At 47.1% G+C, this 24,309-nt stretch overlaps 1 protein-coding gene across 2 annotated transcripts in view; it reads left to right on the top strand.

Annotated features, from left to right (window-relative positions):
• The window catches only part of pbx1a (pre-B-cell leukemia homeobox 1a), a 46,734-nt gene that overhangs the window by 935 nt on the left and 21,490 nt on the right, over positions 1-24,309 (top strand). For both annotated transcript variants that reach the window (XM_076021417.1, XM_076021418.1), the window contains exon 2: positions 759-832. In XM_076021417.1, coding sequence (XP_075877532.1) covers positions 759-832 — 74 coding nt within the window. The remainder of the gene's footprint in view (positions 1-758; positions 833-24,309) is intronic.

A 24,309-nucleotide genomic window follows, 5' to 3' on the forward strand; every position in this document is an offset into this window, starting at 1 on the left:
TTAATTTCAGCGCAGCGTTACTGGTATGCTGGTGAGGGGTGGAATAAAATAAGGGGAGATGGAAATAATCATAATCATAATAATAACAACACTGGTTTTGTATCACGATTCCCTCTAAGTGAGAGCGATGACGCCCACTGAAGTGCCGTGACTGCCGCGGAAAGCGCTCTGCACCGCGGAAAAACTTTGCATTTCATCGTTTAGAATAACTTTTTTTTTTTTGGTCGAACGGTTCGGTTGGTCGGTGTGGTAGAGGGTGAGGGTTAGTCGGAGAGGAGGTGGCAAGATAACACAGCTACTTCCACCTCGTTACAAAGAAGCTTATAGTAATCCTGTGCCATAATAACACGTTGCTGAGCTCCTCCTATAGTTTTGACCCATTTCTTAATAATACAGGGATAATAATCACTAACAGGCCGCAGAAATACGTATAAACAACTATTAGGAAAACGCCGTATATTTTGGTTCTAGCAAAACCAAAACCCTGAGAGGGACAAACGTTTTAATTGTCTAAAAACTGCTTGACACAAAAATGTCAAAACTGTAAAAATCAAAATTGCATTGTTCTGCATGAACGAAACAAGATCATGGACAAGTGGTCCATTCTACCAACCTTTGCATCTGTAGATGCTGCTGTGTGTGAAACTTCCCCAACAGTGTGTCAGTCCTGCAGCCTCGCGTACACTTGCACGCTGCTGGTGTGCTGCGTGTTTTGTTAGAACGCTGATGTTGAAAGTGTTGTCTTGTCTTCTTTTCAGGAAACATGCACTGAACTGCCACAGAATGAAACCTGCCCTCTTCAACGTCTTGTGTGAAATAAAGGAGAAAACGGGTAAGTTCTCCCCTGCTGGTATTTGTATTCTCTGCTCGCACTAGCGCTGATTTTTATCTGTAGTTATTGTCACTGTTTTTTTTCCCTCCCACCCCCTTTTAAAAACACCCTCTTGCAGATTTGAACGGTTTGTCTTTAAGGCATCTTGTAATCTATCTTTTTTTATTTATTTATTTATTTTTAATTACAATTTGCTAAATCTTCTGTTTTCGGGACAAATGTCATCAGGCGTGCGCTCACGCAGCTCCGACGATGAGGTTCTGTCACTGGACTGGAGTGTTTTCAGTCCCACGTTGAGGCCTTTCTGGGATGTCTCACCCCTCTGTGGCTGTTTTCTTTGGCCTAAGTGAGCTGTTTTAAACGCTGGAGGGGGGGCAGGTCAGACAGATTTTCCCTTTATGTTTGCAACCAGGGGTCAAAGTCATGATGAGGAATGTGTGAATTATTAGTCACTTAACAGCAGATTAAAAGCAGAGCGCCTCACATGATGAGAGCCTGCGAATAATCTCCGAGGATGATGGTGGCGGCGGCGGAGGGCGAGTGGCGGCGTGATGTTTGAGAGGCGGCCTTTTCATGGGAGGAAACGGAACCAAATATCCAATATAACCTTATCTTGGAGCACAACTCTCTGAGATTATTGAGAGAGCCGTGTCACTTTGCCTTCCGTTCCCGGCGTTCACAGCCGTGGCGGGTGAAAATAAACAGAGGTCTGGCTGCTCCAGAGGCAATAGCATTTTTCCTTAATTTCACATGAGCTGTTTTCACTGACATTTTAGCCGTATGAGTCAGCAGAGGACGAGCTGAGATTTTATTTATTTATAATCCTTTTTTTTTTCTACTGGATTTGCAAAGGTTAGATTGTGCAGATTGTGAGGCTGAAGCCACAGTCGTAGCCGAGGCCCTGCGTCTGAATTGTGAGGCTTGCAGAAGTGAGAGAGTAATGCCTGGCTCTTTGTAAACTGTCTGGCGTCTCCCTGGGTTCAACCAGAGTTCGTTTCCAAAAAGAAGAACAAAGTAACTTGGACCTTTTCCTGGCTTTTCCCTCCTGCCTCTCCTCTCTTCCCACCGTTCATGGCAACTGGGACTTCTTTTTTTTTTTTTTACACAGTGACTCCCCCCTCCTCCTCCTCCAAAAGAAAAAAAGAAAAAAAACTCCCCTCACTTCACGACCAAGTTTGGAAATGGACGCAAATTCAGTCCAGTTTCTCTTTTGTCCCAATGTGCCGAGCCAATTACTGTTGCACCTAACAAAAGCGCACCAGCCGAGCGCGCTGTAATTACACCGCGTCGATAAAGATAGAGCGGCAGTTTAATAGCAAAGACGAGGAGAGGAGGGGAAAAAAAGGAACAATATGCGAGAGAATCAAGACTTAATGGCCGCCTGGCCGCCGCCGCCTGAAGAGCTGAGCCCTGGCTCATCCTCGCCCATGGGAGGCTCGTGCAGACGAAGCCGAGAATCCTTTTCACTGCAGTGACAGAGAAAATGAGTCAAAGCTTCGCCGTGGCATTTACAGCCAAATGTGCTGAGTGCAGTGTATGTGGAGCCCAGTACAGCCTGTAATTTGTCAGGTCCTCTTTTAATATATGTATGTATATATATATATATATATATATATATATATATATATACATATACATATACATATATATATATATATGTAAATGTATATATATGTATATGTATATATATATATATGTATATATATATATGTATATACATATATATATACATATATATGTGTGTTTGTGTGTGTATATATATATGCATATATGTATATACACACACACACACACATATATATATATATATATATATATGTATATATATATATATATATATATATATATATATGTATATATATGTACACATACATACATATATCGTCTGGCCTGCTTTCTCACACCGGTGCCATCGACCTCTTTCAGCCGAGGGGACGAGTCGGACTCTGAAGGGAAACGTTGTCCAGCAGACGGCTGCATCGCGGCTCCTCTCCGGGCGCCTGCAGCCGAGAGGCGTCCGTCGGCAGGCGACTGACAGCCAGGCGGGAGCGCATGCATGCAGACCCCTAAACTGTTGACCCCACCCCTCTTATATATTTGCGGCGGGGTCGGGCCCGTGTCACTGTGGCCGACTACTTAGCGAGCTTAAACAGGCTCGGGTTCCGCACGCCGAGCGAGCGACGGCGGCCGGCTCGTCTTTCCACTCACAGACGATCCTCTTGGCCGCCAGTGTTGCGTTTCACAAAATTGTTTCCCCTGACTACCACCACCACCACCACCCCCTCTCTTTTTTTTCCGCCTTTTTTCTTTTCAAGTCATCATCATTGTTCCCCCCCCCTCAGTTTCCTGAGAGCACTTGGAATGAGTTTTCCTGTGCTTTGCCTTCACATCCTGCGAAGAGCGTTTTGGAGAGCGTCTTTGTTTGTGCGGAACCATTGCGGCGAGGGGAGCTGGCACGTACAGGTTGACTTAAGAGAAGCCAGACACCCAAGTCAGTTTTTCTGGGTGTCAGATTTCAGGCCTCTTCTCCCTCTCAGCTCCCTCTCCCTGCGTGTTTTCTACGTGTGGGCCGCCTGTGGGACTGTTTTCGTCGGGGCCGCTCCGTGTCGGCAGCCTCGCGTCACCTCCCTCGCAGAGCCATGCAGAGCCCCAACCCCTTCCCCTCCAGCGCCAACGCGTTAATGCGTCACGCCGCTCCGACCTATGGAAGACCTGCTGAATCAGTCGCCACCTGTTAATTAGAGGCGGGCACAGAGTTCTTTTTGGACGAGGCGCACCTCCTCCTTCTTCTCCTCCTTCTCTTCCTTCTTCTCCTCCTCCTCCTACTCCTCCACACTTCATGTCTGGAGCCAAAACATCCGCCGAATTCAGTTCTTGGAAAAATAAAATGGCCAAAGTGTCTTACGTAACGATGATCAATATGCAAAGGAATTAAAGGGGTAAATCCTCCTGCAGTAAGAATTCTGCTCCGGAATCACTTCGCAGATTTATTTGTGTCCGACGCTCGGCTGATCTATTGATTGACTGATTGCTCCGCCGGTTATTGGCAAGCTCGGGTAAGAAAAAAAAAAGTCAAAGTGCACGACGATAAAATGTCAAATGGCCAATTTATGGCATTTTCAGCAGCATTACCATTAAACGTTGACCGCGGTACTCGCCGAGGCCCCGACGAGGCGCTGGACGGACTGGTCGCTATGGCTCCCAGTGCTGCTGTTTTTCAGTATTTAATTGACACGGCGGTCCATGATGAGTTCAGGGGTTAGTGTTGCCTCTCTTTGTTACTCTCCTCTCATCTCCAGTGACAGATGGAGGCATTAGTCTCCAATGTGGCGCTGTCCTGAAACTAATGGCTATGTCCTTGGTTTCCCTGTGCTAGCCGGCAGACTGTATATCTGTCCCCGGCTTGGAAGTGCCGAAGCAGCAGTTTATCCCCTTCTCCCGCCCCGCTCCACCCCCTCATGTTTTAGTTTCCACGGAAATAAGGCCAAACAGGACCCTGTCTGTTCCCGCCGTAAATGACTTCAAATAAATAACTTCAAAGTTTTTTTTTTTCTTTCCCGCCCCCACCGAGGAAGACAGAAAATGCCGGCTGGCTTTTGATTTGCGGGTTTACATGAAACTCTTTCTCCACTTACCAGCAGCGCTCCTCTAAGTAAATAATAACAAATATGCAATTTATTTTTACAAGGAGGCCTGAGCGCAGATGCGACGATGCTGTAAGTTTATCTTTTAAAGTGAGTTACGCCAAACATAAATAGACTGGATCCCCTTTTATCCTCTGACATTTCCTCCATCCTCCATATCTATATCCGCCACAGTGTCGCTGCACTTCACAGGCGGGCCGTGGCTATTTTTTGCTGTGCGCTGTCCTCCGGTATAAACTCGCTCGCAATTAGATCAGCTAATATATTATGCAAATGTTGACTGGCTTAATTGAGACATGTTAATCATGTTTTAAGAGGCTAATTACAGCCCTGTATATCTGAGGTGGGAGTAGTAATTAGCATCACGATAGCAGATCTGGCTGTGGAATGGTCATATTCCGTACGGTGGCGGCGGCGGCGAGGGCTCTGTTGGTGTTTGTCGAGGAGTTTACGAGGTCACAAAGCGCGCCTCAACATGTGTTTTCCTCTGTTTTGGGAGCCGTTTACAGCCGTGCTCAGTCTTTAAAGCATCAGATTTGCCCCTAAAGACAGATTTTTATCTGGATCTCGGACTTCCTTCTCCGTCTTTCTCATACACATATTCTTGATGCGGGAAGAAAGAAGGACAAAGAAGCAGAAAACTACCAGCTCACGTATTCATGAGTAATACGAATGCTTTGCATCTCCATCATCTCTTGTCTGCTTCCTGCACTCCTCAATCTGGTTATCTGATGGAGCTGGCCACTCTGCAATACCAGCCTTTTATACCAAGGCTGCGTTCATACTTTTCTGACAAAGATCATATTCAGACCCATTAGACTAAGAATGCCTTCCCACTTATCAAATATAAAATGGCTTTAGAGAGGAAATTTGCTCTGTGGCGGAGTGGAGTTTCTCTTTTATCAGATGTTTGTCTCTGCCGCAGCTTTTAGTGTCTACAAAACAATTCCTTGCAATTCCTTCAGCCGTCGCCGTTCGTTTACCCCCCCAACTCTCCTTTCTTACTGCCGCCCGTTTGGATTTGATTGGATTTTGCTCAATCTCCTGGAATTGCCTCGTGCGGTATGACCGGCTACGGCGTTGAAACTCCTGCTGATCTTATCACCTGTATACTTCCACGCAGCCCCGACCCAGCACTCTGGCTTCCTCTGTTCCTTTTCTTACCGCTCAGATCTGTTTTTTTTTTTTACCTGTTTCATGCTCCACCTTTTTTTTTTTTTTTAGACCGAAGTGACATTAGCTGACCTGCAGCAACCGCAGTGTATCTTTTATTTCTTTTCCTCCTCGGCCACACAGACGCGTAGTTGCCCTTGCCAGTTGGTCGGCTGTAATTCGAGGTGTGGGGATCTAATTTGCGCCAGCCCCCCTGCCACCGCAGCGTGAGCGGTGTGTTGGCATCACGCTGAGGTTGTACAAAGGAAGCCCCCACCGCACCACCACCACCCCCCCCCCCCCCCCCCCTCACTCCCCGTAACGTGCTCCCTGACTTCGATGAACAGTCAAACATAAAATGGCAAGCGCTCTTCCCTCGCCGGCTTAGTAAAAATGACATAAATTAATACACGCTGCTTAAACGGGACCAAGATTAATGGTTGCCTTTCGCAGCGGCTTAGATCCACTGTCAGTCGCTGCTCGCCGCCCAGATGGAATCAACACCAATCAATGAGGCTGCCCGGCTCTCCCTGGAAATCAGCTTAGGATGTTAAGTGAGACACACGTTGCGCTCCGGTTGGTGCAGTATATTTACGCGCAAGCATTTATATTTTTTTTTCTTTCTTTTTTGGCATCTCAGTATATAAAGCCCTGGAGGTGCTTTCCCTTCACAGCGGGGCGTTCAATCAGGTGCCACAGAGTCGTATACGGGGGAAGAGCAGCGATGCTGATGGCTCAGTAGTGATTGGATGTTTCAATTACTGATAGTAATGCCATGGTGTAGTGAGTCATGCAGTGCAGATAGCACCATTTATTTTAATCAGGACGGGGGATGGGTGTGTGCGTATGTGTGTGTGTGTGTGTGTGTGTGTGCATGGGTGTGCATGGGTGCGGATGTGTCTCAGCCCTTTGGAGTAGAGTTGCAGAGAAGCGATCGCTCTCTTTTCCCCTGTCTTGGCTCAGACTGGCAAGCCGCTCAGGTGGATTGGGAGCGGAGGAGAGGTTGCTGTGGGTAACGCTCAGCGACAAGCTTCTCTCTTGCCGAGCTATTCTAATTTATGTTAATAAACCTTTGCCACTGCCGTGAGAGACAAAGGGGGCCACAGATGAGCCTCGGTAACCCTCGGTACCTAAGCTGCAAGGAGAAGGCACAAAGAAGAATGCAGACACACACACACACACACACACACACACACACACACACACACACACACACACTCACACACACAGAGGAGATACTGAACTGCAGAGGAAAACACAAATACTGTGGCAGGGAGCGGTGATAAATTTAGCCGCCTGCGAGTTTGTGGGATGCAAAAAAGAAAAAAAAAAGAAAAAGGAGAATAAAATCAAACAGCGTCACGCCGGCAATCTTGGGTTTGGCATGTGGCATCTGCTGTTTGCGTGTCAGAGAGGACAGAAAGAAGCAGGTAGGCAGGTTGCCTCTTGGGATTCTGGGTACTAATTCTGTTGGGGGGAACCTGTGCGGAGGCAGTTTTTGGATCACTTCCCCGCCAGGCCAGATGTGACACCACAGGCAGCGTTTAGCACGCCGGGCCTTAAGCACCAGCGTCAGCGGAGGTCAGCACTCGGCTTGGCTGTTTGGCAGCCGGAGGAGCATCTCAGAGAGACCAAGAGGGTCCCTTTAATCTGCTTCTGCAGCCACGTATCGTTACGGAACTATTAGCAAGTCTCAAAGCCATTGGGGCTGAGATGATCACCAGATTTGTCATGGCAGAGCAATACATTTGGGAAATGAATATGAGATTTGTTTTTTTTTTTAAATGAAATATTTTAACAAACTTTTCTGAGTTTTTTCAATTAGGGTTTTAGATTTAGTCTAACAAGAATTTTGTATAAGCTAAGGCATTCTTAGTTTATTATTTTAAAAATTGCATCTTTTAATTATAGCATGAAAACCAATCAACCCTCTCATCTAATCTGATCTAATCTGATTGATTCAATCGTCTTCCAAACAAGGACAAAAATATGATGCGGTTCTCCCACTCATAGGCATGAGGATTGATATGACGGCGGCGTCTCCACGCTGGTCGGCTGTTCTGTAGATATTCCAACTCAAAGAGTGAAAGCTGTGGGTTTCCGTTCCGCCGTCTGTTTGCCAGCTTGCCTTTGGCAGTGTTAGTTCTGGGCAGTTAACTCCAACTGAAATTATGTTAATTGCTGTCATTTTGTCTTTTCTACTTGAGCATAATCAGCAAATAATATACTTGTGTTCATTTATTACCAAGTCATTTTAACAGTGTTTGTACCCGTCAAAGATGAGACGCAGACTTGGGTGCAGTTTGCTCCACCATCTTGTGTGCAACAGCGGGTGTGTGTGCGTTTGCCTTGTTGGGTCTCAAGAAATCTTTTGTCTCAATGTATGAACTTTATAATCTTACTGGGAGAAAAACGTTTGTGTCGGTGACCAAATGGTCTTGTGCTTATTTTTGTTGCCGTTGCATTGTCGATCTCTTACTGCAGAAGTAAAACTTTTTTTTTAGATTTGATTTGATTGAGGTCTATGACAAATGAGTGTGTTCATTCACCATTTAATTGTATGCTAAAAAGAAATGAACTCGCACTTGTTGACAGTCACCTGCATCTAGCATCCCTCTTTGCCGTTAAATTTCTCTTGATTTAGTTCAGAAAAAAAACCCCGCTACATCGGGCAGCACCATGTAAATTAAGGACTATTAACGAGAAAAAAACAACAACAACATAATTTAAGGAAATTCAAAGAAATTTTGTTAAGTTGCTGGGTAATTCTGAGATTATTATAATACTTTATTTTAAAGATATTTCCTCAAAGTTTTGCAGATATATTTATATTTTTAAATTTAATGAAATTGTATAACTATAACTACCATATTGTGAGTTAAGATTGTCATCCATGTGTTACCTCCTAAGAACACTTGTTTTAGAAATGGCTGATATCCATTTTTTCTGATTAAAGGCACCTTCACCAGTGTGTGTGTGTGTGTGTGTGTGTGTGTGTGTGTGTGTGTGTGTGTGTCAAGTTCACTTTGAGCCTCTAAAATGAGCCTTTCTTATTCATGCTCTCACCGGTCGTTCGTGCGATTCGAAGAGACGACCCCGTGACTCTGTGGACGCCTCCTGGCGAGTGTGTGTGTGTGTGTGTGTATGTGTATGTGTGTGTGTGTGTGTGTGCGTACATGTGCCTGTGTATGTTTTTTCCCCTCCCTCCTCCTCCTTCTTCTTCTTCTATTATATTTTATTTGGCTTGTCGGCACCACCTTGTAGCCCGTTTTATTGGACATGTCCTTCAGCACCATGTTTAGCATCCCCTCCCCCTTCTAAACACATAAAATTCCTTTATGTTCCTATTACTTGAGTTTATGAAGAGAGTCCACGCTGCAGCCCACCCGCCCCTACTCCCTTCCGATAAGATCATATTGATAGATTGATATTGGGGGAGCTGTAGTGTGATAAAGGCGCACGGGTTAAGAGCTTCTTGGATAGTTTAACCTTGATAAAACAGTTGTTTCAGTGAGGCTGATTTTGCCCCATCCGTCTTCATCCGTCAGGGCCCCGCTGAAGTATGCAAATGAAGGCAGTGGAGGGAAGCGCCGTGTGTGGTTAAATGGGGCGTTGCGAATGTGCGGTGTACCGCGCAGGCGGGGTGATACTACTTACTGTCCAAATTTAGTGTGTCTCCTCTGAAACCCTCCCTCATCTTGCCTTGCCTTTTTTTTTTCCTTTTTTTTTTCTTTGCGCGGGGAGGGGAGGCTGCATTTCCAGAATATATACAGCCTGGAGATTAACTGAGGCCTCTCGTAAAATGATTACAGCTGTGGCAACTAGCAAAGCACTTTTTACGCTCCCATGTGTGTTGGAGCAGGAATTTAGTCACTGCGGAACAGTGCGTTATCCCGTTATTTGTGCCCTGGCACGAGCGTTATCTGTGTTTACATGTTGCAGCGGCGTTTTATGGCACATTGCGGCCGTGCATTTTAGAAATACAGTCCTTTTACGGGGCTAATTAGTGAGTCTGAAGGTGTTGGGGCAATAATCTTTATGGTAATAACCATTTATGCCTTAACTCCGGCTCTCCGCTCACCGTTTAGGCGACTCTGGCTCCTCCTGCCTTCATTTGCCTGATTGGTTCGGTACCTTCTCCTACCTTTTTTGCTGTTTTGTTTGTTTGAGCGTCTTGTTTATCGCTGGTGTCACCGTATTGATTCATTCCCCCTACTCACTCATTATTTCCTTCTGTTTTTCACAACTCATTTTTAGGGAAGTCGGTAGAGGCAGGTCCCGTGCCTCGCAAGGCCCGTCTGAACAGCCACCGCCAACATAAAGCTGTCAGTCAGTCGTTTCCCGGCTGCCCTTTGTTATGGAACGCCAGCTCTGTGGGTGGGTCCACCGGGGTGATAGATGGCTCGGGGAGCCTATCGGACGGCAAGATACATCCATCTCTGTCCGGGGCCTGTTAAACAAGCTTGGGAAGGCAGCCATGTAGTCCTAACCACCACTGGCCTCCACTAAAAAAACCCATTAACATTAATGAAGGATAGTTTTAAAAGTTCTTCAGTAATGGGCCTGAATTGGATTTACGAGTCGGACGGTTTGCCAGAGAGAATGTCATGAAAAATGCCACTGGGGGATAAAACGGAACGAGCCTTTGAAAGGTCTCAGGACGTGGCTTCGCCAAGGATTCCGCCTCGGCTTTTTCAAATGAAAATCTCGACCTCCTGGTTTTAAGAGCGTCACCGGCTCCTGGGTGGCAGCGGCGGGGAGACAGGAGGTGTGCGGAGGTCCAGGTGGCCGCGCAGATAAAAGCCGCCGGAGCCACACACCACCCTGCCGCCTCTGTTTTGTTTTTTCCTTCTCTTTTTTTCCATCCACTTTTTCTTTTTCAGAAAAAGCTGTTTCATCCCAGGTGGCGCTGACCATTTCAATATCTTGGAACTACCACTTTACCTGTCTCCAAGGTCCCTATAGGTGGCTGATGTGCGGCGGCCATTAGCCAGCCAATTCCTCAGCCGCAGATTACCGTGCCGGCACGCAGTAATCACAATGTTGAAAAAAGGCCTGATTGCACTCCATCCAGCGCTCAAATTGTGGCTTAAATGGGTTTTTCGAAGGTCTGCAGTCGGCTGTTGGTGTGTCATCATAGTGCATTAGGACTGTCAGAGGCAAAATGACAGGTTTTTTTTTTTTGAAACCTTTCAACTGGTGTGAATGTTAAAAGGACACAGAAATACACGGCAAATCAGGCGAGTAAGGCCTCCGTGGATTTGAAAGCACCGTGGAACGTCGCACCACGTCGGCGCCTCTCCTTAAAGGGATTACGTGTTTTTAAAGGTCCCATCTCACCCATTTTTTTAGATCTCTATTTATTCTGCCCTGCAGTTGTGATCCAATTATCCAAAGCTTCAACATATTTCACCCTTTGTTTACAGTCTGCTACAAAGATTCTACATGTTGCCTCCCTGCTGAAAGCCAGTGCTTTGTTCTACCTTCCACATGTTTGGAAGGCAACAAAAACAAGGCAAGCCAAACAAGGTTGTCTCTGAGGGCTGAGGGAACACCTGGCTGGGGTGTTCATGGCCCTGAAGTGATCGCAATAACGCTTTTAGCACACACTTACTGGAAAGTGGAGCAAGCAAAAGAAGGGAATTTTTGGACTTTTAGTTAGAAAGCGGCGGTAAAGTGGACTTTGCACCACGATGGGCCTTAAAATCTTCGAAATACTGAGTCTCACCCGGAATATACCGCCTCCTACACACACATACACACACACACACACACACACACACACCTTCTGTCTCCTCCTCCACCTCCACCTCCACCATTCTCCCGTAAAGCCTGCTCTTTGCTAACCTCTGATGTCATTAGCGTTGGAGAGAGGCTGAAGGGAGAGACGGGTTGCTATCCTTAATGAATTCCACTGTGTCTCCGCACCCCCCGCCCCACCCGCCCCCGCCCCCACTCCCACCTAGTTAACCTCACCCCTTCCCTCCCCACCGCCGCTCAAGGTGTCAAATTAGAGCAGCTGGAAAAAGGGCGTAAGAACAAGGAGATGGACAAGGTACACCTCACCCTGCCTCATTTCCTCACTCTCCTCCCGAGCACTTAATATAACATGATATCCATGAACGGTGTCCATGTAACAACTATGCAAAGATGGTTGGATGCACTCCACGTATTCACTTTAATGATTAAGAAGCTGCCGCTGCGGATAATAAATTGTTGCCCATTCGGCGGGCCGTGCTGAAAAAGCACTTAAAGGAAGGATTCACCGCCGGGTCCCTTTATACTCTGTAGCGCACGGTGCAGCAAAGCATCCGTCACGCGGGCGAGGGGAGCTGCACAAAACTGCAAGTGACTAATCGCACTGTTTGTGTTTAATATTAATGTGTGTTGTAGACTCCTAAAGGATTCTTTGCGAGCAGCGTTTAAAGCCGGCGTCAATGACGACGCGTTTCCTCTGTTTCTGGGCCGTGCCCAAACTCAATGGACTCCACAAGCAGCCACTCACAGTGCAGCGGTATTTACCCGAGACCACCACCGTGCCGTCGCTGCTGTGTGACCCCGCTGAACCGTCAGTGCAGCGCTTCATTGGACTAAATTACAAAGTACCGAACTTACCCCAGACTATCCTGAACAGAAGTTGCCGTAACAGGAAATGAGGTAATGTGGCAATCAAAGTCACGTAATGTCGTGTTTCTGTCTTGCCTCCGCAGGGAAGCTTCTTTGCATGATGTCAAGTCCCACCGTAACAACATGTAGCCGTGGGCTCGCTCCTCGGAACCGGTGTCACTTCTCCGCGACATTCTGGGGGTCGGATTATCCCTGCGCTCGCACCACTGTTAAATTCAGCCCCGGCGTTAAACGGCTGATAGTCCTGACTCAACAGACACCCCCCCCCCACCCCGGTGGCTGTGCTTACTCACTCCTGAGCCCAGCGTTTAGTTTTACTTGGCAGACCCAGGCCGCAGCTCATTAGACGTAGAGAATGTGCCCGCCTTAATTAATGATATGTAAATATCCTTGAATTGGCCACATTTGCATATTAAGAGAGATTTGCGGAATCTGCGGAGTAATATATTTTAATTAGGGATTAATTAAAAATAATGGGAATTTCATTTCGCCTGGCAGGTTGCGTTTGGTGTGAAGCGTGGCGCCGCCGCCGGGGCCCCCCAGCCTTTGAACGGCTGCGACCAACATGTGAAGGAAGCTCTGCTCTTCCACCTGCTATCTGCGCTGCATACAAACATGTGCCCTCTCACACGCACACACACACACACACACACACCACACACTCTGGCATCGCATTCCTTGAGATGCCAGAGCCATCCCAGGGGGTCGTCACAAAGCAGCGTACAGCTTTGAAAAGCGGGTGAGGGCGAAGGAGGAGGAGGGTGGGAGGAGGAGGAGGTGGAGGGGGTGGAGGAAGAGAAGGAGGAGGAGGAGGAGGAAGAGATGCAGCATGAACACCCACAATATGTTTTTTGGCGATGGCCTCAGTTTGGCTCGATTTCATCTCCTCTCATCTCTGTGTGTGTTTTCTTCTCCCCCCGACCACCCCTCCCCCTCCGCCCGACTCCCCCCACCCCTGTATAGTCGGGGAATGACTCCCAGACACGGAACACTAGTTATGTTGGCAATTATGGTAATGGAATGCCATTAGGCCATGATTGGGAATGAGCGAATGGTGAGAGTGCACGATTTCAGGGACCAGAGTAAAATGTCTGCTTTGATCCACTTCTAGCAGCTCTTCGCCATCACATTTTCCAGCCTAATCTCCACCCCCCCACACCCCAACCTATCGCACCCCCCTCCCCTCCACCCCACCCCTCCCACTGGCATCCTCCGCTTGTGACCGTCATGTCATGGGGGTGTTGTTTGATTATAATTTTTCTTTTTCCAAAATATTTGCGCTGGCTAATGATGCACTTGCTGTTGTTGTTTTATTTATTTTTTCATTTTTTTCCTCTCTCCTTCGTCTCTCTCTCTCTCTCTCTCTCTCTCTGTCTTTGTCTGTGGCTGCGAAAAAAAAAAATAAATCTGAGCGGAGACAAAGGGATCCATTTGTCATCAGCATCACTAATAGCACTGATAGCAGCGCGGCCACTATCACGGCATCTCCTAGGTGGAAATCATCCCCCCATTACCAAGCATCAAGCCTGCTTCCTGCTTCCTGACGTTCGCTGCAGCATCACACACACACACACACACACACACACACACAGAGGATAAAAAGGTACCCCCCCCCCCACTCGCTCTATCTGCAAAGACGATTTCTGATGTCCATTTTCCCCACTCCTCTCTAGAAAAGCGGTGGGAGCGCGGTGTGGGGAGTGCGGTGCGGCGAGCGCCTGTTTTTCCTCCGTCTGAGCCGGACGCCGCGCCGAGCTCCCGTTTGGCATTTGTGATGTGTCGCCGGCGTGCTGATGTTATTGATCCAGGACCTTCCGAATTCATTAGGAGATCCAGCAGAACTGCGCTGCATCTTTATTTATGTCGCTGCCCTCCCGCCTCCCCTCCCCGGCCCGCCTCTGCCTCCCTCCCCTCCCCTCCCCTCCCCTCCCCTCCGTCTCCTCCCTCCCTCCCTCCTCTGTCTGCCTTCCTCCTTCATCCTCCATGCATTATTCTTTTATTATTCTTTTACAGCTGCCTTATCGCCCGCATTTTGGTGAGGATAAGACCTGTCATCTTCGGGTCGAGTCTGGAGAGATGATGGGAGGCTTCAAGGAGGAGGAGGGGTGGGGGCGAAGGGGGAGGAGGGATGGTGGGTGTAGAGAATGCCTGCCCGCCACCCCTCCACCTCCACCACCCCACTATTTCCCCCTGTCTGAAATGGACCACTCTCTCTCTCTCTCTCTCTCTCTGCCACTCTTTCTTTATTCTCTCCCACCTTGCTCCCTTTTCTCTCTCCCTCCTCCCCCTCCCCCTCCCCCTCGCCCTCCCCCTCCCTCGCTCTCGCCGCCGTCTCTCTTTGTAATGAGAATCTCTCCCTAATTGAGGGAGCCGCGGCGAGCCGGCCGAGGGGGCGGCGGGGTTAGATTGTGATACTGGCTACGTGACCGTTATGCTGATAGAGGTGGCAGATCAATAATTTAGGCCCTGACCTTAATGGTGGCGTTAAAATGCTCGTTTCTCGGGAGTCTCGGGCCCCTGAAGGTGCAGAGTTGGAGAAAGAAAAAGAAAAAGAAAAAGGGAAAAGGCGAGGAAGGGAGCCGCCTCTCGGATGTGGGGGTGGGAAGAGTGGGGGATGGTGGGAGATAAGGGAAAACGTGGAGAAAGACAGTGTGTGTGTGTGTGTGTGTGTGTGTGTGTGTGTGTGCGGGTGGGGTGGGGGTGTCGTGAGTGATGTTTTCTCGCCGCTCCTACATCCACACTGTCACCGGCGTTCATCCTCTTAGTATCGATATGAATGCTGCCGCCGCGCTTCTTCTTCTACTTCTTCCTTCTCTCTTTCTTTCTTTCTTTTTTCTCCCTTTTTCTTCCTCTGCCCCCACCTCCCCCCACCTCCCCTGGCTCCAGCGTCCTGCTCCCCTCTTGTAATCCGTCCTCAAACGAGGAAATCCTCCGCCCATTCTCGCCGAGCCACCCAACGCATCGCCAGACACCAGAAGTGAACAAAGGCGGCGGTAACGAGTGGGTTTAATCTGGTTGTGAGCTTGTCTTGCGCTCCCTATTGCTCCAGGCCATGCGCGCACACACACACACACACACACACACACACACACACACACACACACACCCAGGATTCGGACAGGCGTCGATTTGATTCCGAGGGACATTAACGTCACGGCCTCATGCGTCTCCCTGAACCCCCCCCCCCGACTCCCGACTCGTCCCCTGCTTGGCAGGATGCGACCATCTCGGATTCCCCTGGCCCCACCCCCACGCAGCCACCCTTAGGGGATGATATATTAGATATAACCAATTCAATTTTATGCAGCCAGGACAGACGCCCCGGGGACATAAACACACACATTTTTAATACACTCCTCACCGGGAAGCCCAATGTGCCGGAGCCTGCGGCCGCCCCGGGTCTCTTCTCACACTCAATTATTAATGTAACGGCCGTAGTGGCTTAATTAAATAATAAAGACAATCTCGCTGCGAAGGAATGGGCCAAGGACGAGTCAGAAAGAGGAAGTGACTTCTCTAAATGTTGGGTGTGGACACGAGGATGCGGCGCTGGCAGTACGAGACAATAACAGTGGCCGGCACAAAATGTTGGATCAGCACATATTAATCCTCAGTCTTTGTCTGTTTGGTTATTGTTTTCTGCGGTATGTTGAACCGGCAGCAGCGTTGCAGAGGTGGTTTCTTTTCTTTTCTTTTTTTATATAACACAAAAGCTGTTTAAAGAATAATTTGAGCCAGGATCGTAACCTTTTGGTTTCAAGTCCGCTCGTGAATCAATTGTCTTGAGAGGCGGGTCAAACAGGGGCTTGCCATACCTCAACTACATAAAAAGAGCGATTTCCTCAGATTATAGATTTTTTCCACCTCAAGGGCAGGCCAGAGGAAGCACTTCGTCTCGGATGTGATGAAATGTGGCGTTATCTTTTACTTTGTATCATTAGATTCACTGGAGATTACACACTCTATCCTCAAAGACTCGGTTTTCCAGCTTTCTAAGATGAGGGATCCTCTGGCCTCGGGGCAAAAAAATATATTTCCAGCTACTCTGCAACCCCCCAGCCCCCCCCTCCCACGCCGCCTCCCTCCCCTGGCCCGTTTCTCAGGGTACATGTCTGTTTTAGCTTTTGCAATTAATTATTCAAATTCATTTTGAAATGCAGGGTTACACTTTGAGTGGCTCGTTCAAAGACAAGAGTCTTTTTTTCCCCCCTCCCTTTTTGCCTCGTGGCAAGTGAGCTCTGCCATTAGATTGAAAAATAGGCCCATTGTGCGTGTTGACTTGGTGGCGCAGTGCGATGAAGGATTGCGACAAACTGGAGTGTTTAAATCGGCGAATTGAAATTAATGCCCTCTCAGAGCCAGGCTTGCTGACGATACATTAAAGCTAATACTCCAGCGAGGTTGAGCAAATGTTTGTTTATTTCCATGAAATGCACGGCGCAGAGAATGAAATGATTGGATTTCGCCCAAGCAAAAGCTCATATTAAAGAAAGAGACAACAGGAACAAATGTAATCCAATGAGGTGCGGGTGCGTTCCCTGTTTATTGTTTCTCCTCTGATTTTTAGCCGCCTCATTTTTCCTCCATTTGTTATATTTAATTTTCCCTTCATTCTCCTATTCCGCTTCTCTTTTGTTATTTATTTTTCCCACTTTTTTTCTTTTCTATTTTTTTTTTTTTTACCACACACTTTACCACACTCTTGTTTCCCCCCTCTGACACACGGAGACACTTTAAAGGGTCATGCCTCAAGTCTGTCTTGTCACATCACTTATTCAGGGTGCTTCTTATTTATTCATGCCACTTTTTGATTTTAATAATTGAACGCCGTGAAATGTTTCTTTCATACGGCAGAAAAGTGCTCGCCAAGGAGTGTTGACATTTCTGGAATTATGGCCGTGTGGCTTCTTCCTCTTCTTCTTCTTCTTCTTCTTCTTCTTCTTCTTCTACTGCTTATCTTTTTTTTCCCCTGTTGTACGCCACCGACAGCCGTCCATGCAAAGTTTGCCAGCCGCTGCTGTCAGTCGCAGGTGTAATTTGTATCGATTGAAATTTTCCCCCACACCTACTTCCAACAGCAGCCACCAGAGCCCTCGGGTGCAGGAGTGTATGAGAACCTCCCTCAGTACTTTTCTTTTCCCTCCTTTAGAATTTAATGCCAGCGGCTGAGAGTGGTATTTATTTTCCTCGCACTCTGCTCCGCTATCCCGGAGTTGGCAGAGTGATTTTGTAGAATAGAAACATTATAGACTGTTAGTGTCAAGGTGTTAAATGTGATGTATAGTGCTGGGGGTTTCAGCTGGAGGAGGATGGACGGGGTTGAGAGCAGGAGGAGGAATAGAAGAGGAAGAAGAGGAGGAGGAGGAGGAGGAGGAGAGCACTGCCAGCCATAACTGGAGCAAGGTGCTCATGGGAGAGAGGAGCCATCCACCATGTGAGGGATGGCAGGGTAATGTGGCGGGAGGTAATGGCTTTTCTCAGTCCGCCGAAACAGAGGGGAGATCATTAGGGGCCGTCCGTTTACCCCCCGAACTCTGTCAGTGTTTCCAGTTGTAGCGCCGACACCAAGACGCTCATTGTGTTTGTTTGCCTGTTGTCGCGGCTGCGGAGAGCCGGCTGCGCTGTTTGATTATTATTTTGGGATCTTTCATAAGCCGCAGGGATGAATAGACACCGGTGCCTACACTCAGATATTCCCTCTCTCTGCGGTGACAGAGGTGTGAGAGCGCGAGGGGGCCGGGGGGAGGCGGGTCTGACAAAGACAAAAACTCCCCGACTTTCACTCTCGCTGCGACTCAGTCAGGACTGAATTCAGTCGTCGCAGCCCAACCGAAGTGAAGTGTTTCGGGAGAAAAAAAAACTAGACATGAAAAATTCCACCGAGGTGATAAAGTCACCGCTGCATGTTTAATCGAGGTTACGCTCGGCTCTGATTAATTAAAAAAGATCACAGCCGTCGTCATACATTTAATGTTACAAGCTTCGGCGTCGCCGCCATCGTTATAGTTCAAAACGCTGCCGCCTTAATCAAACGACAGACCGACTTCAGACGCCAGCCACAAGACGAAGAAAGGGCCGTCGGATCTCAAAGCCAACGTCTATGGCAAAAAAAAAATAAAGACACCGCCTTTTTTATTTTCCTCATATGATCACTGCCTTTCGTCTGCGTTTGTTTTCGCCGCGCAAATCATTACGCCGCTTGACATTTATATCTCGCTACAGTCGGCCCGATGAAGCGCGTTGCCACTGCAGGTTTGCAGCAGGAGGGATGAATCGCAAACGCTCTAACGTTCGGCGGCGTCGAAAGTTTCAGGGGCCAGTGTTGTGTTTTATACACGGCGGCGCGCATGTGGCTCTCTGGTGGGCTGAGGTGCATCAGAGAAGACTTCTCAGCAGCGGTTAACAGCACTTTGAGCTGTCGGTCGATTTTTGCCCCGGTGAGCCTCCAGTCCGGCGTGACAGAGAAGATTGGACGTCATTAAGGTTCTACACTCAGCCTGCTGCCGGGGAGTGTGTGAAATGGGGCTCCGCTGCCGCCGCCGCCGCCGCCGCTGCCAAAAATGCTTGGGCTGTTATTGTGCATCTCCATCCTGCATGGGGAATCTCAAAGAAGCACTTGCAGCGCACACGACTGCAGCTGCATATTCATCTTCTGGTGTCACTTTCTCGGGCTGCAGCCATTCTCCAGATGTTGTTCTTTCTTTTTTTTTTCTCCGCCCCCTTGCATTCCCCCCCCCCCCAGTCGGAGCTGAAGACCCATCTCTGACTAAAAGACTCTACCTGTGCCAGTGTCCGGACTTATTTGTAGCGCGCAACCAAAACGTCTTTACGTAGTATGATCGCTCCTGTAAAATGGACCAATTACTCCCCATTGACAACCTTCCAAACCCTCTTTTATTGGTCGATTCAGCCAAATAAAACTTTATGGCACTGGCAGAAAGGGATGCCGTCATTTTTGCATATCTTTTCCAAGCCCAGGGTTTATATGATCCCCGTTATTACACCTCTGTGACATTTAAACTTTATTGAACAAGACTTTAAAATCTGCAGGCAGTATATAAAAGGAATTTATTCCTTTCAGATGGGAGGAGAATCAGCCGTCGGTCGAGACCTGAGCGGCGCAGATTGACATGTTTATCCGTTTTTTGAAAGCCCGAGAGAACATCTGTTCCACTTTTTATTCTTTATTTTTTTTAGACATAAAACACAGCCGTAATTAGCTGCAATTTGCCTTTATTATAGTTGCAATCAGATGCAAAGAGAAAAATGCAGCGGTGATGCCTTACATCTGTGTGTTAGGCTCTCGCAGAGGAAGGTCTTCAGATCAGGGCCGAGAGGAACCATTAATGTTAAGCTTTTGATCAATATATCGATTCATTATTAAGGTGACAAATTAGAGAAATGCACCGTGCAATTTGCGGCAAACAATCCACATCCAAGTGACAGACGTAGTTGCTGATAAATAGGTTGAAGCCCCCCCCATCTCATATATACATATATTATAAACACAATAATATGGCACCACCGCTAAGCTTTGTGCCTTCTTTTTTTTAAAGCACTGCCGCATGCGATCGCTCTCCTTTAACATGGGATGCATATCCTCGACAGCCAGGCGGAGAGACTCTGAGGCAGGGGCGGCAAGGCAAAGGGAGAAAAGGTCCTGCCCCCCTCCTCTGTGTAATTAAAAGGGGGTGTCTGTCAGGGGCTGCTGCTGCTTTGTGTGGCCCCATATGTTTGGGCGCTGATACAGGAGGGATTATTCTGTTTGGAGGCCTGATAACAGCCTGTTTATAACCTTGGCACAGGCTGCAGCCTAATCTGGCAGCGGCACATCTCTCCCCACCTCCACCGCCCAGAAATGTTCTGAGGAAAACCAAACCAGACAGATTTTTTTTTTTTTTTGCCTTTTGCCTTTTGCCTCCTCTCCAACCGAGGGGGAACAGTCGCATCCAAAAACAAAAACAAAAAAAGAAAGACTTCACCTGTATCTCCTCTTTGCACGTATATCTCTGATTGGCCAAAGTGTTGATGTGAAGCTGTTAAATTGGGACTTGGAGAGTCCAGAAAATTCACGTCGCAGATGCTCCTGTCTTCTTTTTGTTTTGTGCTGCACTGCACTTTCACCATTTCATTCAGCCGAGGAGAATTCACCTTGTGTTTGCTTTTGGTACAAAACTCCACCTTCGTTTCTTTTTAATCTGCCGGCTGATTAGCTATGCCTTTTGTTCTGGGCTGACGCGCCGCCTGTCACATGACCGGGTGTGTGCTGCGACTCTGACTCTGCCGCTGAAAACCACTTTGTGATATGAAGTCCTTTGTGCTGTTTTGAAGAGCAGCTGGAGAGTGTTCCTTGAGAATGCCTAAATGATGCCTTTCCACGGATAATTGCCACCTGATTGATTGTGTGGAATTAATAAAAAGAAGAAAAAATATCGGTCTTCACGTGCGCCGTGTTGTCGTCAAAACAAAGAAATTGTACTTGTACATGCTTGGTAGTCAATATCCTAAAAAAAAATTTAAAAATCCACAAAGGGGCTGTTCAATACAGTGCTGTAAAATGATTACCAGGTTATTCTGGAGCAGTAGTTTGACCAGAGAACTGTCGCTCACTAGAACCTCTCTCTTTTTGGATCAGTGTGTGTAAAACTGAGCAGATCAGCAGTTTTTGAAACACTCAGACCAGCCCGTCCAGAACCAGAGTGTTGTGCTAAAAGTCACTTCAGTCCCCTTCCCTTCTCCGGACCATTCTGATGCTCGGTGTGTGAATCTTTGACGTTCTTCCTCACGCCTAAATTTGAGCAGCTGCGATTTGATTGGTCGATTAGATATTTGTGTTGATGAGCAGTGGAACAGGTGCACCTTGTAAAGTGGCTGGCTGTTCTCTTTACCAGTAAATTGAGATTCGCTATTTTCATTGACGGCCTTAAGCCATTGCAACTCCCCTTGTGCTGTGTCCTACGATAGAAACAACTTCCTGTCCCCTTTCTCTTTATTATGTTGAGCACAAACTCACCTGTGGTGGATTGTCCGTGTTGTGTTGTTTGTCTTTTAGTTAGAGAGCATAAAAAAAACCCGCTGTGATTCTTGTTTCGGTGGACACAGGATGGGGCTTAAGGTGGACTGAGGGCCGATATTTGCTGATTTAATCAAAAAAATTCTAATGGCCTTGTACCGTGTGACCCCGTTTTACTACCGGAATTTACAAGGATGCCGTTAAAAACTAGAATGGGACTCTACAGAGCGCGAACTGCACCAAGGCCTAACTGCCCTCTTATTTAAGTCGTGGCGCCGACTGCAGCAACGCGTGACACTTTGCTTGATCCCACATTCACTTTCATTGCACTTGCAGTCTTGCAGTATAGAGGCTTTTGAAATGACCATTATATCATTTCTTTTCTTGCCATTTACCTCAGTGTAGCAGTTTGACAACCAAATAAACATAGACAACATATTTAGAATCCACAAACCCGATTCATAGATACAATGCTGGCAGGAAGCATTTGTGCCTTTTTTTTTGTGTATTATATTTTTTATTTTTGCATTGCTGATTTTTAATTTGATTTCTACGGGGGTTCCTTAAACTATGGTCCCATTAAATAGAAGGTTCCAACCTTGCTGATGACTGATTTGGCATGGGGCTGAATAAAAGTCGCTCTCCCTTTAATGTACTGTTCTATAGCGAGGACCCTTAACCAGCGTGCTGTGGGGGAGAGAGGGAGAGGGAGTCCTCCGAGTGGCAGGCAAAGAGAACTGTCAACCTGTCACATTTCTCCCTCCTCTTCTCCCTGATAAATTAAAGTTACACAGTGTGCGTGTTGTAGCAGCGGAAGGCTGTGCAGAAAGCCTGGCTCCTCAGGTCTCAGGAGATAGCTGGCAACTAGGTCAGACTGATAATATAATCCGCTGACTGGATCCTACAGCCCACTACATCCAGAGAGAAAAGCATGACAGGAAAAAAGAGAGAGAAGGGGAAAAAGAAGGAGGAACGTAGGAGGAAAAATAAGAACTTGTACGTGTTGCTGCTCTTTGCGTTACCGTTCCATTTTGTGCGTTTGGTCGGGTCCATAAAAGAAGCAGTGGCCGTGCGCGACGCTTTGCTCACGTTACACCCAGCAGGTGCACGTCTGGCTGCACACACGTGATTATTTGGGAAATGTGTAATCCGTGTCAGCGCACCTCACAGGAATCCTTTTACACCGATTCCCATTTACGTGTTATCTCTGCGCCACATACTGCAGCGCACATCCACAACAAAGTAGCATCGCGCCGGTCTGCGGGGAGAGAGTGACAAGAATAAGTTCCTGCATCAGCAAGGTGCATTTTCATTCCCGTGCACAATTCCGGAGAGGCTCCGTGGGCCCACTGTGACAACTCTGCCTCCCCGCAGGTGTGGAAATGAAACGAGCCCTATAAATAGAGCAGGCAGCTGGGAGCAGAGCGCTGCAGTGTGTGTGTGTGTGTGTGTGTGTGTGTGTGTGTGCAAGTGTGCGTGTGTGCATGTGTGTCCAGCTGGGGATGCAGGTGCGTGGAGGCAACTGTACCCTCAGCCAGAGGTGGACCGAGGGTGGTGGCTGCAGCACCGTCAGGTTGGGTTGGGTGGAGAAGTTCAGCAGGAGGAACTTCAACCTGCATTTGTTTGTACACAAAAACAATGCAAAGAAAAACAAACGTTGCTTCCACACATTCGAAAGTCCCTAATTATTGTTTCCAGATCTTTCTTTTTTCGTCCTGGAGTTCAGTGGCACGTTAAATTGTAAATTCTTCTCATACGCCCTCCAGTGTAAGTGCTTGATTTTAGCTTCCTGCCAAATCTGATGCTTTTGTTGCACCCAGCAAGTCTGGATCCAAGGCCAGTTTATTGTACAAAAATGTAAAAACCTTTTTTTTCAATTACCTTTTATTTTGCCCTCAACCAGTGTCTGCATTGCCGGCGATGCCAGTTTACATTTGACTGAGCCATATATGTTGTATTGATTCTTTATCACTGCGGGCCAGGTGCATCCTTACCACTGAATTATTCACTGTATTGACAGAGCTGACCACAGCATCGGTGCGAGCGCTGCATGTATTTTGGTGGAGGGTGTGTTCAGCGTTTCGCTTTGAACGACAAAAAAGACCCGCAGGCAAGCAGAAAGTGCAGAAATACTGCTGGATGGAAAAGAAGAATCATACCATAAATAAAAAACACTGAGTCACACTGACTAACACTACATTTTACAGTGTACAGAACTAAGATGCGAAGGACAGACTATATGTTCTTAAAGGCCCTATAGCTGAGTTCCATTACCTGTCATGTCCATTGGAAAGAAAAGCATATTGCAAATAGTTAATTGATTGTTTATTCACGATGTGTTGTGTTGTGTTGTGCTCCAGGCTGTGTTGTCACTTTAGAATAAGAAGAAACGCCACCGTGCTAATCCCTGATTTCTGATGTCCCACATGTTCTCATGTCTTTGTTATACCAAACTGCAAATCTGAGCAGAACTACATCCTGGCCACTGCAGCAATGTGGTCATTATGGTCATTATAGAAATAGAAGTGCTTAGTAGCAAATTAAACAATTGTGTTTTTATTCATAATATATATGTTATGTATGATTATAAATGTATATATATGATATATAAATATATATATATATACATATATGTATGTGTGTGTATGTATATATATACATATATATATATTTATATATATGTATATATATAGACATCATATATCATCTATATGTGTGTGTATGTATATATTGCATATGTATATATTCTTCTTTTTATATTTCCTTTCTGTTCCTGTCTCAGTTAAGTCTAGTAAATGCTACATACTGGGCCTTTAACAAAAACACTCCCCTGACCAGTTTTTAGTCCCAACTATCGAACATGTGAATGTTGCAGCACAAAAATGACCTGATACTATATACTTAATTTCTGTAAAATGCATTAAACCAAGCATTAGCATATAAACATTAAAGTTGCTGTTTCTGTGGAAGCTGTGTGGACCACGGAGCTCTTCTCACTGGAAGCTGACCCTGCACGGGGAACTTGGTGCCTCTGACTTTGA

Source organism: Nelusetta ayraudi, unplaced genomic scaffold (assembly GCF_046127955.1).
Source record: "Nelusetta ayraudi isolate G7.1 ecotype Tasmania unplaced genomic scaffold, CSIRO-AGI_Nayr_v1 ptg000011l, whole genome shotgun sequence".
Lineage (NCBI taxonomy): Eukaryota > Metazoa > Chordata > Actinopteri > Tetraodontiformes > Monacanthidae > Nelusetta > Nelusetta ayraudi.